This window comes from Helianthus annuus, chromosome 2 (assembly GCF_002127325.2).
Source record: "Helianthus annuus cultivar XRQ/B chromosome 2, HanXRQr2.0-SUNRISE, whole genome shotgun sequence".
Classification (NCBI taxonomy): Eukaryota; Viridiplantae; Streptophyta; class Magnoliopsida; order Asterales; family Asteraceae; genus Helianthus; species Helianthus annuus.
The window spans coordinates 21,964,602-21,981,666 of NC_035434.2; the positions used below are offsets into that span (position 1 = coordinate 21,964,602).

General features: G+C 35.2%; 1 protein-coding gene across 2 annotated transcripts in view; it reads left to right on the forward strand.

Moving 5' to 3' along the window:
• Positions 1–7,316: 7,316 nt before the first annotated feature.
• LOC110912584 (serine/threonine-protein kinase ATM) overlaps positions 7,317–17,065 on the forward strand; it is a 42,111-nt gene continuing 32,362 nt past the window's right edge. The window contains exons 1-18 of one of the 2 annotated variants that reach the window (XM_022157364.2): positions 7,317–7,560; positions 7,671–7,779; positions 8,640–8,771; positions 8,929–9,090; positions 9,177–9,375; positions 10,525–10,681; positions 10,767–10,906; positions 11,239–11,326; positions 11,629–11,732; positions 11,890–11,988; positions 12,551–12,607; positions 12,926–13,010; positions 14,693–14,776; positions 14,894–14,935; positions 15,047–15,117; positions 15,661–15,709; positions 16,052–16,123; positions 16,645–16,800. In XM_022157364.2, the coding sequence (XP_022013056.1) occupies positions 7,492–7,560; positions 7,671–7,779; positions 8,640–8,771; positions 8,929–9,090; positions 9,177–9,375; positions 10,525–10,681; positions 10,767–10,906; positions 11,239–11,326; positions 11,629–11,732; positions 11,890–11,988; positions 12,551–12,607; positions 12,926–13,010; positions 14,693–14,776; positions 14,894–14,935; positions 15,047–15,117; positions 15,661–15,709; positions 16,052–16,123; positions 16,645–16,800 (1,875 nt within the window). In that variant the 5' untranslated portion in view covers positions 7,317–7,491. The remainder of the gene's footprint in view (positions 7,561–7,670; positions 7,780–8,639; positions 8,772–8,928; positions 9,091–9,176; positions 9,376–10,524; positions 10,682–10,766; positions 10,907–11,238; positions 11,327–11,628; positions 11,733–11,889; positions 11,989–12,550; positions 12,608–12,925; positions 13,011–14,692; positions 14,777–14,893; positions 14,936–15,046; positions 15,118–15,660; positions 15,710–16,051; positions 16,124–16,644; positions 16,801–17,065) is intronic. The other variant, XM_022157356.2, reaches the window with a different exon arrangement.

Below are 17,065 nucleotides of genomic sequence, written 5' to 3' on the forward strand. Positions count from 1 at the left end.
GTTCGATCGGCCGGCCTAACCGATCGGTTAGACACTCCAGTAGTGGGTCCTCAGCAGGATGTCACCTGATCGGACAACATGTTCGATCGGGTGGCACTCAAATACATCGAACGAGTTGGAAAATCGATTAAGTGTTGAAGCATAATATCTCATGATCCGAAGAGTAATTCAACCCAAACCGTAGTTCGATCGAACAGCACTTCGTTCAATACTAGATTTCATGAAATTGTTAAAGTGTGGGGCCATGTGCTAACCGATCGGCTGACATGTCCGATCGGTTGGGCTGTTCGTTTGAACAGCCTGTTCGATCGGTCAACATCCTGACCTAGTCGGCCTGTTCGTCTAACACTTGGCTGTTCTGATTGTTTGACGTCATATCGAGGTATTTTGACAACGAGCCGAACCATGCCACCTTCGTTCTTACTTGTTTCCCCTGCTCGGACAGGAGTCACCCAAGTCCGGTTGGTGAACGTTTTGGAACGGTAGTTTAACGTTTAACCCGAAGTCGGTGAACCTCGTAGATAGAATCCAAATCTTGAACCACCCAACCATTAGAATGTTTAGTGAGTTGGTTCAAGCTCTGTTTCTACCGGTTTGAAGACATTGAGTGTAAAAGAGTTGAAAGAAAGTTGGAAATCCTTCTTTCAATCCTTCACACCATGTAAATGTTCAGATCTGTAATAGATCTTAGTTTGTTTATGTGGAAATCGGCTAGATCCAAGTGATTCTTGGTGGATTGAGGCCAAAACAGGAAGTTCTTGAAAAACCCCATGATGACATCATCATATAACACTTAAATCTTGATGATTTCACGGTTAGAAATCAAGATCTGAAAGATAGAAAGGTGTAGGAGTGTGCATAGATAAAAAACGTACAAGATTTAGGATGAAATCTTACCGGGATTGAGAGAAATCTGAGAAATAGTGAAGAAAGCGAGTTGGTCGGTCAGAGGTTTCCAAAAGTGGAAAGAATGACAATGACAGGCCTATTTATAGGCTTCCCAAAGAGGAAAGAGCTGGCCGATCGGCCAGGCATCCCGATCGGACAGCCTGTTCGATCAGACAGTCCGTCCGATCGGCTGGGCTGTTCGATCAGCTAGGAGCCTGATCGATCCACAGCCTGCTTTGAGCGTTCGGTGCGACGATTTCTGATATTTCGGTTTCGATTGAAGGCGATACGATTACGATAGAGTTTCCAATTCAAATTACTTTTAGTCCCAACCACTATATCTACATACAAGCATCTATATTTCACACTATCCTCTCGCTACCATTCATCATAATTCGATTTCGATTGAGTTCGATTGAGTTCGATTGAGTTTTGAGTTTCGATTCGATTGATCACCACACATAACATAAAGTAAACACGCACAGGTAACACGTAAGGCCCACATACACGTAATATAACACCAAATTCGCATGGTTCGAGTTTCGAGTTCGATTGACGATTCGATTAGCTTGATTATTGATTGATTAACTATATCGCATTGCTACTTCCTACTATTCACAGTCGTAAAGCGTTTCGCGTCGATTAAACATTCGATTCGTTCGATTACTTTGATTAACAACACTTACTCCACATAATACAATTAATAAACATAAAATAGACTAATTACAGTCAAAGGAGTCAAACTTGACTTGGACTTTGACTTTGACATTCGGTAACACGGGGTGTTACATATGGTACCCTATTCGTGACACGATTTCTCGTATCATTCCTTAACACGCATCATACTTGGTACTAGTTATCACCAAGAGTGCTTCTTGTTTTTATATCCATCATACCATTTGTAAACATTGTAATATTTGTAACATGTATTTCACCCCCGAAGTTATAAAACTGAAAACAGTTAAAATAAAAGGGGGAGCATGAACTCACAACTTTGCATTCCTGCGTCGTAAACTTCACCGGATTTGCTTATCTAGCGTCGTGACCTAAACATGTTTTATTAACGTTAGTCACTAGACTTGTATCGCACAAGTACAAGTCACCATCTTTTATGTATATGTTCTTGTGTTAAAAATAATTTATATTTTTAACTATGTGTCTTACTTATATTATTTTCTTAACAATAAATATAAGTATCTTGTATTTTTCACCCGAATTACGTATTCTGTCCAGAACTTCATTTCATGTTCATAACTTGTCCAAGTTATTTATTCTCTCAAGTAATATATTTTCATAAATATATTCTCTTGTATTTGTCTAAGTATGTTGTATGTATATTTTGTATCTTCACTCCTTAGGAGTATTTAGTGTATTTTCAAGTCCTAATACACTATCACATATAATACATACTACATACACTTAGCACAAAATTTGGTGATCAATAAATATATATATTTTTCTCAAGAATATACATACTTAATATAAATTTTAATCTTGAAGAAATTATCATTTCTTAACACAAAAATTAGGAAAACCTTGGTAAATATTTTTAGATACATTTTTAGGGAATAAGTTTCTCAAAAACTTATATTTTTCTAAGTGTCAAAATTTATAAAAATTTTGGCATAGTTTCCCCTAAAAATGGAGGTTTCCTATGTTTTCAAAACATGTGTTTATTTTCTTTTCAACACCAAAACAAATTTCCAACAATAATCATTAACAACATACACCAGTTTTTCCATATGAAACGTCATGGTGAACTTGTTTCTTGTTAAAAGTGTGTAGTCTTTTAGATCTACACTTTACATAAGATGATCTTTCCAAAATAAGTGTTCTTGCAAATTTTTAACCAACTTTTTACAAGGCTTTATTTTACTAACCAACTTATCCACGAGTTTAATGGTTTTAAAGTTTGTAAATCATGTTTCTAAAACCACTTTTATGTTTATTATAAAGATCATCATGTTTAACCATGGATCTTTCAAGATCCATGCCTAATATTTTTAGATCCTTCAAAAACAAGCTTTACGTTACATTTTTAACAAACTTTCCATGAGTGATAGTTTCAAAAATTAGTTATACACACACTTTATTACTTTAAGATTACAAGTTTATGCATAAGAATTCACATTTCAAGTTCACATCATACTTCATATGTTCATCTTCAAGATTAACCATGGATCCTTCAAGATCCATGCTTAAACTTGTTAGATCTAAGCTTTAACATACTTGATCTAAACATAACTCAAGATATATCAACAACAACTTCATTACATACACTAAAAATTCATGTAATCACTTACTTTCTTCATGAATATGTTAGATTTTTTTTTCTTTTTAACATTAGAAGTTAAGTTGTTTAGATGGTGAAACTTGTACAAAACATAAACATGACTTATTTTAGTGATCAAGAGGCTTACTACTAGCTCTAATGGCTAGGGAAGTGGCACAAATATGGAGATGATGATCAAGGAAGAAAGTGAGTGTCCACGAAGAGGTCCTTCAAGTTCCGACACCTCAAGTCTTCTTAGATGGTCTCCATACACCTTGTAATGACCTTGGAATGAATGTATGATGCTCAAAAGTGAGGGGGTATGATGGTGGAGGTGAGGCCGAGAGTTAGAGGAGGAGAAGGGAAGAAGATGAAGCTGAAAATAAGAAATGGTGGATATGTTATCTAACTCATGGTTATTTATAAAACAAATCCCAACATAATCTTTCTCATAGATTTATTTGCATAACCTTTGGGGGACAAGATCTAATAAGATATTCTAAAAGATGTGTGGGCCCTCTTGGGGCCGGATTTGGTGGAGGGGAGGGGGTAAAAATGTAAATTTTTGGAAGATGGAGGTTTAAAGTGCAAACTAGAAGGTTTAAGTTAGTATAAGTGTGTTTAGGTGTTTTTATTATTTTTAAGGTGTTCTAGGATCAATACTAGTTTAATATCATAAAAACATTACTTCTAGTCAAATTTTGATGTCCCAGTTATTGTCGGGTTGTTCGGTTCGTTACAGTTCGTTAAAGTGCTGAATTGCGCAGTTTCACTAGGTAAAAAGCACTTTTTATGACAGTTTTAATTCCCGACACTCTGTAAGTTATTCTAGGCCATAAAACATAAATTCTACATGGTATTAAGGTGTTAAAGAGCTGATTATAGCTGATTTATAGCTGAATTGTGTAGTTTTCTGCATTTAAAGTAAGTTTCGGGTGCTTTTCAGTGCGTATTTTAGCTTCCGGAAAATCTATACGTTAACCATTGTATACATTCTTGGGTTTTAATGTATTTTAGACGTTGGACCTACTCCTAGGCCTCAATTCTATTGTTTGACTGCTTTCTGCAGATTTGCTGACACAATGTGTCTTACCGGTGAGTTTACTAGTATTTCGGACGCAACGTTGTTCATTAATGCATAAAGTAATTCTTGTAGTATAAAACGTGCATGAATTCACTTGTATGGTATGTAATCAGACAATGTTGACACACCAACTGGGTAGCCCAGTTGGCCACCGACACCCACCTCTTCCCAGAGGTACCGGGTTCGAGTCTTGGGAGTGGCATATGTCGCCCAGGGTAAGAACTCGGCATGGGGAAGTCACCGCGGAGCTAGCTTGGTCGGGTAGCGGCTCCCGGAGTGAGATCACTTCGGCGGTTGGGAGGACTGTGCACTATCCCCCCTCCCCCCCGACAATGTTGACATTTAAGCACATAATTTCAGTCATTAAATAATAATTAAGTGTACGAAGATTACCGGTTTGGTGCCAGTTGTCACATTAGTTGGCCGGTTAGGTATCGGCTAGCGATTAATTGAGATTAATAAGGATTAATTAAATTGAGATTTTATATGTAAATTTCAGTTTTATATGAATATGCACACATCTTTTTATATGTAATTTTTTAAGTAGATATGTTTTAACACCTTGTTATTCCTATATATTGAAGTAGATGTGATTAATTCAGGCGGTTAAACTTGGCTTGAGCTTTACGTCGGAGTTAAACGAGCCTAAGAACGAGCCAACGAGCCGAGCTTAGCTCGAGTTGGGCTTGGTTATAAAATGAGCCAACTTGGTTCACGTCATCTCAAATTGAGATTTTTTAACTAGTTTTTCTCGAGCTTCTTTCGAGCGAGCTACGAGTCGCGAGCTTTATGAACAGCCCTGAGAAACTGATTTTTTTTTATCGGTCACTTTCTTTTCGAGTGATCCAATGTTGGGATGGGCTTTTTTTTTCCCAAATACCCGTACTCGTACTCGTACCGTACCCGTACCTGTACCCGTACCGATTTTAGGTATTTGGTACATGTATCGGTACCCAGTTTTATTGATTTTGGTATTCAGTACTTTCGGTATTGGTACGGGTACGGGTAAAAATGGGTACTGGTACCGAATTCTATGTATACCTTTAAAAGTTTTTTATTATTATGTTTTATTTCATATTATGGTATTTATAGTGTACTCGTATTGATTTTACCTATATGGTACTCGTATCGTATTGGTACTCGTACCAATTTTACCTATTTGGTACTCGTACTGTATTGGTACTCATGTCAATTTTACCTATTTAGTACTCGTACAAGTGCTTAAAAAGTAAATAAAAACAAGAGTTAACTGCCATTTCAGTCCCTGTGGTTTGGTCACTTTGGCCATTTCAGTCCATTTTTCAAAAATATGCCATTTTCGTCCCTGACATACTGGAAAGGTGCCATTTCAGTCCAAATTCTCATAACCCAGTTAAAGTCAGTTAGGTGAGTATATTTAATGAAGGGTATTTCAGTCCTTTCATAATTCTTTTATTTTCCCTTTATGTTTTTAATAACCAAAAACGAATCTCCCCTGTATAAAACCCCCAAACCTGCAACTGTAACCCTAAATCCCAACTTCACCTCCAAAATTGAATCAAGACCATCCCCTCAACGATGGTTGTCTGCTCTAATTGTGGGTCTCCAACAATTGTGAAGACATCGTGGACCCCTGCAAACCCTGGAAGGAAGTTTTTCTGCTGCATTACTCGACATAGGGGTTGCGGGTTTGTGGATTGGGCAGAGGGTCCATCGTGTGAAAGGGCTGTTGAAGTATTTCGTCATTTTGCGGGTTTGGCTTATCAAGTTAGGGATCATGAAGAACAAGCTTCGAGGATGACATCTGAAATTAGGCAACTTCAAGAACAAGCTTTAGGAATGGCAGTGAAGTACACGAGATTGAAGATGATGTTAATGTTTAGCTGGGTTTTTTTCATCTCAACCTGGTTCCTGTGTTAGATCTCCTAAATCAGGATCATTTTGAGGCTGTTGATCTTGTTCAGGATAGATCACATTTAATGGTTGCTGTGTCAACTCTCCTAAATCCACCCTTTGAACCTTTTCAACATATAACTCTATAACCTTACACTTTGTTGCAAGCCTAATCAACCTACGAATATCATCATCTGAACCTATTGGCCTTAAGCCAAAATCCATATCTTCACCTGGAATCCTAAAATAGTATTTCAAGATATCCAGATCATCTTCCGTATAACCAAGTTCCAACATCATGGAATCAATGATTACTCGAGAGAAAAAGTCCGCATTCACCTTATCAACATATTCGATTATCCCCCCCTCGTATGTTACATCAGGGAACATAGTGAGTTCACCTCCATGGTGAACTTTCAATGTGAACATATCAGGTTCGTTTTCTGAAACGATTATACAACAAACATTAGTCCTAATTTATACATGATGAAGAAAGACAATCATTCATAAAGCAAAAAAGTGACGAATGTAAACCTACCATATGCGATTTCAGGGTCGAAATTTGAGTAAACACCTCGAACCCTCCAGTTTGGATCGTTGTCGTCTTCATGATCCATTGTTGCAGCAGGTTAGGGTTATTTTTGGGGGGTGAATTTGGGATTAGGGTTACGTTGAACTCAATTTTGGGGGTTTTATACAGGGGAGGGGTTTTGGTGGCACTTAACTGATTTTGGTTATTAAAAACATAAAGGGAAAATAAAAGAATTATGAAAGGACTGAAATACCCTTCATTAAATATACTCACCTAACTGACTTTAACTGGGTTATGAGAATTTGGACTGAAATGGCACCTTTCCAGTATGTCAGGGACGAAAATGGCGTATTTTTGAAAAATGGACTGAAATGGCCAAAGTGACCAAACCACAGGGACTGAAATGGCAGTTAACTCTAAAAACAAAATGGTACCAAGCGGGTACTGTACCGAAAATACCCGTACCAGTACCCGTACTCGTACCCGTACCTATATATTTGGTACGGTATTTGGTACCTAGTTTTGTTCAAATTCAGTACCAGTATTTTCGGTACTCGTACGGTATAGGTACGAGTACTGTACCAATCCCATCCCTAATCCAATGTGAATTGATGACCAATCATTCGTGTACGATTCTAAATTTTCACTTGACCTTTAATTATTGTCCCTAAAACCCTCTTTTACACATCGTCTTCACTCTCCAGTCTACCCTCCCGCCACTAAAACCCTCTTGAAAACCGTCCAACTAACACACTCAAACCCTAGATTCTTCATTTTTCTCATCAAACCGTCACTGATCTTCAACTATCTTCGAATCGTTCGAGCTTCATCTGCTCTCATGCGATGGTGACATCCAGAGACGTACACGAGATCGTCTCAAAGCTCTCATCCGATAAAGCAAAACCTCGTGAAGTAAATTTTGTTTATCGATTGTTCATTTCGTTATCAATTTCGGTTGTAATGATTAGCGAATCTGTTTCTGTAACCGTATACTTTGTTTACTGTGGTTGTTTTGAGAACAGGAAGGGATTAAGTTGTTGAATACATGGCTAGAAGGAGAGAGGTTGATCGAATTTTGTCGGTATTTAGGGCGGAATACGTCGATGCTCAAACCGCATGAGATACCACACGGTAAGATGAATGCATTGTCAATTTGATAGAAATGTAGAACAGTCTGTGATTTTGTTTGCAAATGATATGATCATTAGTTGTTAGTTGTTAGGATAATTATAGTTTATGATCAGTATTGTACAGCGAGAGTATTTAGGTATCGGTTTGATGGACTGGATTTTGTCAATAATAATCGTTATTGAGTACATTACATTAGACATATATTTGTGCTGTATGGATGTATTGTGGATTATATTTTGTTAGGGCTGTATGAATGTATATTAAAACGAGAGTTTATTAATCGAGAACTTGTGGTTTATTCATAAGATCACTAGTTAGCGCTTATTAGGATGATTATGATCCGTAATTAGGTATCAATTTCATCAATGACAGTTTATTTTGTCTAGTTTTAGATTTCTATATGTTCAATGCATACACTAGACATGTATTTGTGGTGTTTGGATGTATATTAGAACATTACAGTGGGAGTTGAATGTGGATTTTATTTTGTTAGAGCTGTATGGATGTATATTAGCACATTACAGAGGAGCTGTATGGATGTATATTAAAACAAAAGTTTATTCATCGAGAACTTGTGGTTTATTTATAAGATCAATAGTTTGTGCTTATTTGGATAATTATGATTCATCATCATCATCATCAGCATTGTGCATTGATAGTATTTAGTGTAATGTATGCATTAAACTTGTAGAAATCCAACATTAGACTCAATGAACTCTTATTGTCAAATTGATGGTTTTTAGGTATTAGCTTGATGGACTGGATTTTGTCAGTTAAATTTTATTGATTACATTAGTGGTGTATGGATGTATATTAGAACAATAAAATGGGAGCTGAACTTGAATTTTATGTTGTTGCAGCTGAAACATGGCCTTTTCTTGTTAAATTGCTTACTAAAGCTATACAGTTGGAGGTATCTGCGAGCAAGAAGCGTCCGCCCAAATTGGCATTTGCAAAGACTCTTAGAATTGTAGTACAACGAGCAGAAGATGGTATGTTTTTGGGTAAATTTTAATAAGAAAATGAATGTTATGCTATATGTTTGTATACCATCATTTGACCTGAGATGTTGTTTAGTAAGAAATTGAATGTGATGCTATTAAGTGCATTGCGTATAATAAAGTCTTGTTTTATTTGTACTGTTGACAGGTAAGAGTCTGCATCTTCTGTCTGTGGCAAAATTACTTTTCAATCATATATGGGAAATTTTAAAAGACGTTCCAAGCTTCCAATCAGAGTACGGAATTATTCTACGGCATCTTTTGGCAGTTAAACACCTCCAGTTTCACTTGAGGAAGCGTGTGTACTCTAGTAAGTAAATATATGGCTATATCTAATTAAATAAATAGTTTTCGTAAAATTGTAAATTAATCTCATCATTTACCATGATTCGTAAGGTCTGGTGCTTCTGTATATGGGAAAGGTTGAGATAAGCTTGAGTGAGCAGCGCAGTTACGGACAAGCAAACCCCAAGGAGGAAGTCTTTCGGTGCATCCTCACCCTTCATTCACTTCTTGATAGTCCTCCTGGAGATTTTTCTGATGATCTTCGGGAAGGAATAACAAAAGGTTTTATCGAGATATTCTCCAATTTAAGGTAAAAGAATGGATATTTGGTATGGCTTATGTAGGCCTGTAAACGCACCGTACGTTCATGAACTGTTCGTGAACTTGTTCAGCGTGAAGTTATGTTCGTTTATTTAGTAAATGAAAGAACATGAACACTTGTTTTGTTTGTTCATTTATGTTCGTCCATTTGTGTTCATTTATGTTCGTTTATATACATTTGTTTATGCTCGTTCATTTATGTTTGTTTGTTTATGTTCGTTTCACTTTAAATGCATAAGTAGTTATATTTATATAAATATTAAACATAAAGGAACTTTCTAACTACTTATATAAATATAATTAACTGGTAATTAGGCTTTCTAGTAATAAAAATGAAGTTTCCAATGGAATTTATCGTAATCATATTTGTTAATCACGAATAGCGACAAATAGCGATAAGGTACCTATATGCTACATAGCGAATAACGATAAATAGCGGGCACTATTTTATAAATAGTGATACAGTAGAATTTTTTTTTTAATTTTTCTATATGTTCATTATATCAAGATACCCTAGTATATACGCTATTTTACATGTATATTTAACAAAAACCTAAAATCCAGCTATTTATAGCTATATTTAATTGCTATTCATATTAAAAAACATTAAAGGCCGCTATCTATCGCTACAGACCATATAGCGAGCATGGACAATAAGCCACGCTATTTGCTATAGCGACAATAGCGATCGCTATTGACAACTATGATCGTAATTAATCACTAATATATATGTATATGTGTGTGTGTGCGTGCGTGTGTGTGTGTATAAAATTACTTTATGTTCATTTATATTTAGTAAATTATGTTCATTTGTGTATTTATTGTATTGTTTGTTAAATTGTGTTTGTTTATGTTCGTGAACTGTACGTTAAAGTTAAAACCAACGACCATAAACGAACACGAAAGTGCCCATTTTCTTGATAAACGAACACAAACAAAAAAATGTGTTCGATTAAATGTTTGTGTTCGGTTAAAGTTAAACAAACGAACACGAACATGCCTCTGTTCGTGTACGTTTGGTTCATTCATGTTCGTGTTCGTTCGGTTCATTTACAGGCCTAGGCTTATGAAGTTGACATTCTTTTCTCAGCGTTATATTCATAAATCATAACACAGCATAATTTTGTGTTCTGTTCAGGGATGAAGGGAAGGTTTTGCGGAAACTCGTTGAATGTATTAATACATATTTAATACGGGATGGTCCGAATATGGGCACTCAATCATTAGAAATTCATGATGCCATACATCAGTTTCTTTTTCGCGTTTGGGTAACTACCCATGATCGTGGTCTGAAGGTTATATTTGTTTTGTTATAAAAGTTTCATTTACGGTAACATGTACAAGTATAAAATGAGTTCACCTGTCTCTTTTTTTCTACAGGATGCACTTGTTTTATATGCGAGGTTACAGTTAAAGTTAGCAAGAGGAGCTACTGATGGCAGTGCTTTGCTGGAGCAACTTTTGGATATAATAGGAAAGGAACTTGATCACATTAACACATCTACTACCAGCCTGCCATGGTAGATTCTGTTTCTAAATACTTTGTCATTACCATTATCTTTACTAGTCGGTTTGACCCACATCATTTTTGTCACTTTATTAACGAACTTTATAAAGAGTTGATTAGTAACTATTAAACGTGATATGAAAACTAAGTTGTTAGGATGCTACTTTGTTTGTTTTGAATATACCAATGCAAGAGGTTGTAAGCATTGAAATACACTAAGGGTCAGTTTCGACCTGTTCTAGTTTGAACTAAATTTGACCCATTATAGGTAAAATATAATTCGAATGAATTTGCCAACTGTTTACTGAAGTTGTATTTATAGTTAAGATAATGCAATTTATGCAGGAATGATACAAACAGGGATGATAAGCGAGGTACTTTGACAAACTCACAATCTAGTTTGCTGGAGCTTGCAGCTTTTGTCTTTTGTCGGGTCAGTAATCTATGACTTTCGAAACTCAAAATTTTCAGAAGTCGCTTTCTTTTTTTCTTTGTTTAAAATTCCTTAAAAAGTTATTATAAGATTGGCAGATTTATGTTTGAGTCATTGTCTATGAAGTCTTCGATTCTAGTTCATGCTTTTTTTGTATGATCATCGAAATCTCGTTTATATCTGAAAGGGCTAATTACATAAAAAGGTAACCAGCATTTGTTTAGGCTAGACGAGTCAACGTTTTCCAAACATTGTTACACGAGTGGATTTAATAAAAGTGATATGTGATTTACACTTTTCAGGCATGCCTTATTCCATGTAAAGCACCTGTAACTGATAAACGAACCAGAAGGGAAAATGCTGTTGTTTATTTACACGAACAAATCATTAAAGGAAAATGGTCTTGGTAAGTTCATCAGCTCTCTGGTTTTTTGCTTCATTTTGTTCATAGTAATTGATTTTAAAGATTGAATAAGTAATTGATTTATTTTATGTTTTCTTATGTTTTTGTTTATGATAATTTCTGTGGATTAAAACAGTTTGTGGTTCTGATTCTATGACAGGAATTCAGCATTTTGTTTCCTTGTTCACGACTACTCTAGCCGTGTTAAGCACGAGTATTTAATCTACTGGTTTGAAGGATTATCAACAAACTTTGAGAGGTAAGTGTAAATCTGCTTAAATGTTGTTTATTTCTAATCTGTTCCATTATTTATCCTGTTCTTTATCAAACCAAATTGAGTCCGTATGAAAATCTATACTTAGGTGCGTATACTATATTGGCAGTTCTAATTCACATACATATGACAAGTTATTAACTCAATGGAAGTTCATTTAGAGGTTGCTGAAATTTAATGTTGTTATTGTTCCCATTGTGTATATTATCTCGATATCTGAGACGCTATTAACTCATTGGAAGTTCATATAAAGGTTACTGAATGTTATTATAATGTTATCTACTGCCTCTCATGGTCTCATTTCATAAAGAAAATAATGTATCGAGTATAATGAAAATTAGCACATACGGAGATGATGTTAGTTATGTTACTGTTTTTGCTTCTGACCATTCACTGTTGACATTAGTGGTGGCATTATTTTTATGTATACGCTTTTCAATTGCAGTCTTATTCTACTTTTGCTACTTAATATATGACATTTTATGCACTTTCGCCAATAGTATAATATACATATATCTTGTATGGTAACTGTTTTGGTTTATTGTAGAATAATGAACACTGCAACCATGGAGCATGCTTATGATGACCTACTGTGGACCCTAAGGTATTCGTATTATTTGTACTCTTGTGGTTGCTTTTAGATGACTGAACAAGCTGAATCATACACACGTCACAGATAATCTAATATAAAAGTGTTGTATATTTATATTTTTTAAACATGAAACAAAAGTGTTGTATATTTATATTTTGTAAACTTGAAACAAAAATGTTATATTATTATATTTTTTAAACTACAAAACTCAAGTTTGTATCTGGTTCTGTTGCAACGAACACGTAGGAGTCTTCATTTATCTTTGTTTCTGGTTTTGTGCTCTTATTTTTTTTACTCTGATCTCTTACATTTATCTGTTTGCAATTCTAGGAGTCTTCAAGGACTATCATCGGTACTTCTGAGTCCTATTTATGGAGTAGATTGCTCGGGAAAAGTGGAATTTACCAATAATCAGGTGTGTTGTAGCTTCTTTCCACTTAGTTGGTGTGTAAAAAATGTGTGTTTAAATTAAAGCAGGCCAATTGTTTCACAAAATGTACTTTTAATCTAAGCAATTTATGCGGTAAAATATCGGATATCGGTCAAGACATGAAACACATCATGTATTCCTGCCATTTCCTCTGACAGTTGTAGCTGATAGGCTACAGGTCCTATTCTTCTAATAATGTCAAAAGGTCCAACATACCTGGGGCTTAGCTTTCCCCTCTTAACGAATCTGACTATTCCCTTCCAACCCAGAGGAGGATTACCACCCGGAAGTCTTGAAGGATGCATTGACCTATGAAGAAGAAAAAGAAGATTGGTCCTGTGTTTGGCACAACCCATATTCAGGGGAAGAGTCAGATTCAGACCTATCATCGCGAGAAGACTGTCATTGGAAATAGGCTGTTGAATTAGTTTGTGTGTGGTTGGTTGTTTGCTGTTTGTTGTTGCATCATGAATATATTTTTTAAAAAATGCAACGGTAGACCAGATCTGGTGTACTCTTGTTAATACACTCTCGCATCATACACACCGCAAGGTAACGCGGTCAACCAGGCACAACAAGGCAATAACATAATCCATATGGCCTATTGCCCTTGCACATTTTCAGCCCCTAGTTTTCTTTTAATCACATACCGATATTTGAGATATAGGTTATCACAGTGGTATATTAGTAAATTAAATATCATGCAGATATTATCTATATAGCAGTTTAACACTAACAATTCAGTATACTCTCATACCATTAACAAATTAACCTTTTGCAACTTGCAAAACACTAACAATTGTAGCAACTAGGAATTGATTTAAGACTTCTTACAACACCAGCATTTAACACTAACAATTAACAATGACTTAAAACACTTATAGCAACAATAAGAAGAAAGACTAACGAATGGTAGAACTAAGAAGAAAGGTATTGATATCAGGAATATTGGTGATATATTGGTCAATATCGCCGATAATATCGGTACCAATATTAAGACCGTTATTAGACACCGATATATCACCGATGTTAACTGCATAGTTTTTAATGCATAAGATCTGCTACACTTTTTCATTCAAGACATTAGATAATTTTTGAAATAATACGATTCTCTTAATCATGTTTGACATGTAATTATCTTTAATGATATTTTTTGGACAAAAAGTGTTTTGGGTCAATTCGACGCGACAAGAACGAAGACATCCGATTTGACCTGTTACCCAACCCGTCATTTTGCCACCTATACTTATTATGTTGGGGTACTGCCTACTTTTGTTCTTTTCTCATGAACATCTGCCTGTGCCATTTGGGTTGATGCAAGTTAATTCAGAAGTGAAAATCTTGTGTTATGTCAGCTATGTGCTTTTATTCAAACTTAACTGAATCTGTTGAAGGAGTGATGATGCAAAATTGCATATTACCTCTTAATTTCTGAACCATATGGTTTGCCAATAGATCTTTTGCAATGATTCTCTTCAACAATAAATTTTTCAGCTAGCGTATTTCCATCTTTTTGCTAAGGTTTAGATCCCATATAGCATTGCTTTGTCCATGGGTGTTCTGTAAAAGTTGATGGTGCATATTGTTACATCTTTGGAACCAATAATATTATGTTTATGGTTTTTTCTTCGATTTTTCAGTCTTTAATCATCAACTTAGTTTTGTAGAATTCTCAGCTGTACAGAGGTTGGCATACAGTATGGAACGCTCTACTACGTGGTTTACCAATGTTCAGTAATGTAACATCAGTAGTAAGTATTTCAAGTGTTTGCTTTTAGTTGATGATTTCATCACTTTTTTTAATGATTCCAATAATGTCATTGTGCTGTGACAAGGCCTTCTTTATCTTTTTTTTCTGGTTTATTCAGGCAGATGCTGCTCTTATACTTCTTGGGAATATTAATTTGTGTGTAAGAATTCCTTCTGATTAACCAGCGTTTTTCATTTCTTTTATTAACCTTTTCATCTATGGATTTTTTTTTTCTAATTTTGGAGTTTACTGTTTTGCATTTTGCTTTCAGGACCCATTGAACAACTTTATTGTAGCTCATGATGCGTGGGACCTGCGCTTGTTTAAAAGTTCTCCATCAGAGTAGGTTATTAGTTTGTGTACCTAGCTAGTATTCTTTTTGTTTGTCTGTGCCAACAGCATGCTCATTTCTTACCATAATTTTAATCACCAAAGGAACGCTCCGTTTTGGTCAGCATTTTATGTTCTTAGTGCTTGCATTATTTTATTCCATTCCCTGTTTCTCCCTTCATCACCACCACCACGTGCCACTGCCGCCACCCACCACTGCCATGCACCACCACCCACCACCAACCGCTGCCGCCACTCACCACCATTTTAGTTTCTTCGTCTTTTCCTTTGTTCATTCCATTACCCCATACCAAAAATATCCCAACTTTTAAATACCATACAGTCATAAATGTATGGTTCAAATTTGACGTTGATTTCAGAAGTTTTAGCCTTCACTACTATTAATCTGTTATTACAGCTATCATTCGTTCTGAAGTTGAAGTTTTATATGAATCATTATGTTTTTTTATGCTTCTGGATTTCACCCTGTTTTTTTTTTTAATTTTATTTTGTCAAATCTGATGTTTTCATCTGCTTTCTTGTTATGGTAATCAGGTCTCTTTTACGTTTCATATCAGGCTATTTTTCAAAGAAAGGATCCCATGTAAGTGGTTCTGGCTAGCTGCTTTGCATTTTACATGGTTTACATGAAGATATTCTATAATAGCTAATTAGTTATATATGCTCATTACAAAGTTGATATTGGCTCCCAATTTTTATGACCTACTCTTGTATTTAATTAGCTAATTAGAAATATTTAATTGACTAATTTGTGGGATTGTGAAAGTGATGACGATGAAAGCCAGTTGGAAAAGTAATTGTACAAACATAATATAGCTTCCACTTTCAGATGCTCACGTGATAAATAGAAATTTATTTTTCTATTAATATGTAAAACTTGTCAATTTACCATTAGCAATCTTACTGCCTTTTGTATGTTGTGTAGGGTGATATACGGGACGTTTTACATTTGAGAAAAGATCTCTTAAGGACAGTTATGGGCTTGCTTAACTGGAAGGTTTGTGTTTTATAACGTGCTGTGTAGTTTCCTTTTTCCTTATGTATCTTTAAGGTTGCTGTCTGGACTCAAGAAGCTAAGAATTTTCTATTGAATGTTGATTTTGTTCTATTAACTTAAAATGATAAAAATCACCTTGTGGATATGCACATGCCATGAAAATGTTTTACCGTAGTACTTTTAAAGTAAAAACAACTAAAATAAGACTTACTGAAGCATACTTACAATGTTTTACCGTATGTTGATTTATGAAATCAAATGTGTTTCTTGATATTTTTGCTTGCTAGGTATTTGTGTATTTTTTTCGCTTACACTTTTACTAAACTATTACCAATTTACCATTACTTGTACTGCTGGCCAGTTTATTTATGCTGAACTTATTTGATTTATATATACTTGTGTAGTTTTTGAGCTCCAAGAGGAGGTCTTGCATACTAATTGTATACAGTTCACAATGGCCGGTTTATTTGTACTGAACTATAAATGCTATTATGATTACTTACTAGTAGTATTTTATTCAGGAGCGTTTGGTGTTCAACGAGCATATGGTTGTATTGTTGCCAGCGGCTGTATTCTCACTTTGTGCCGGTTCTGCTTGTTTTGCACATTGTGTTAAAGGATCTCCTTTGGCTTATCTTCTTGTAGATATCCCTGTAACCAGTGATGACAGCCCGGAGGTATATTGATTTTTTTGTTCAGCATGTTGATATGTCTTACCACATCATCAAAAATGTATGTTTATAATTTATCCAGATAATTATTTACATTATTTTATAGTTCAATTAATAGGTTTAGATCATAGTTTTCAATAGTGGTTGCTATGGTCGCTATAGCAAATAGCATAGCATATAGGTCGAAGGTCGCTACAGGGTATGTAGCCGTAAATAGCTAGCGGGATTTCAGTTAATTTTTTTAATTTTTTAAATATTTAAATATAAATAG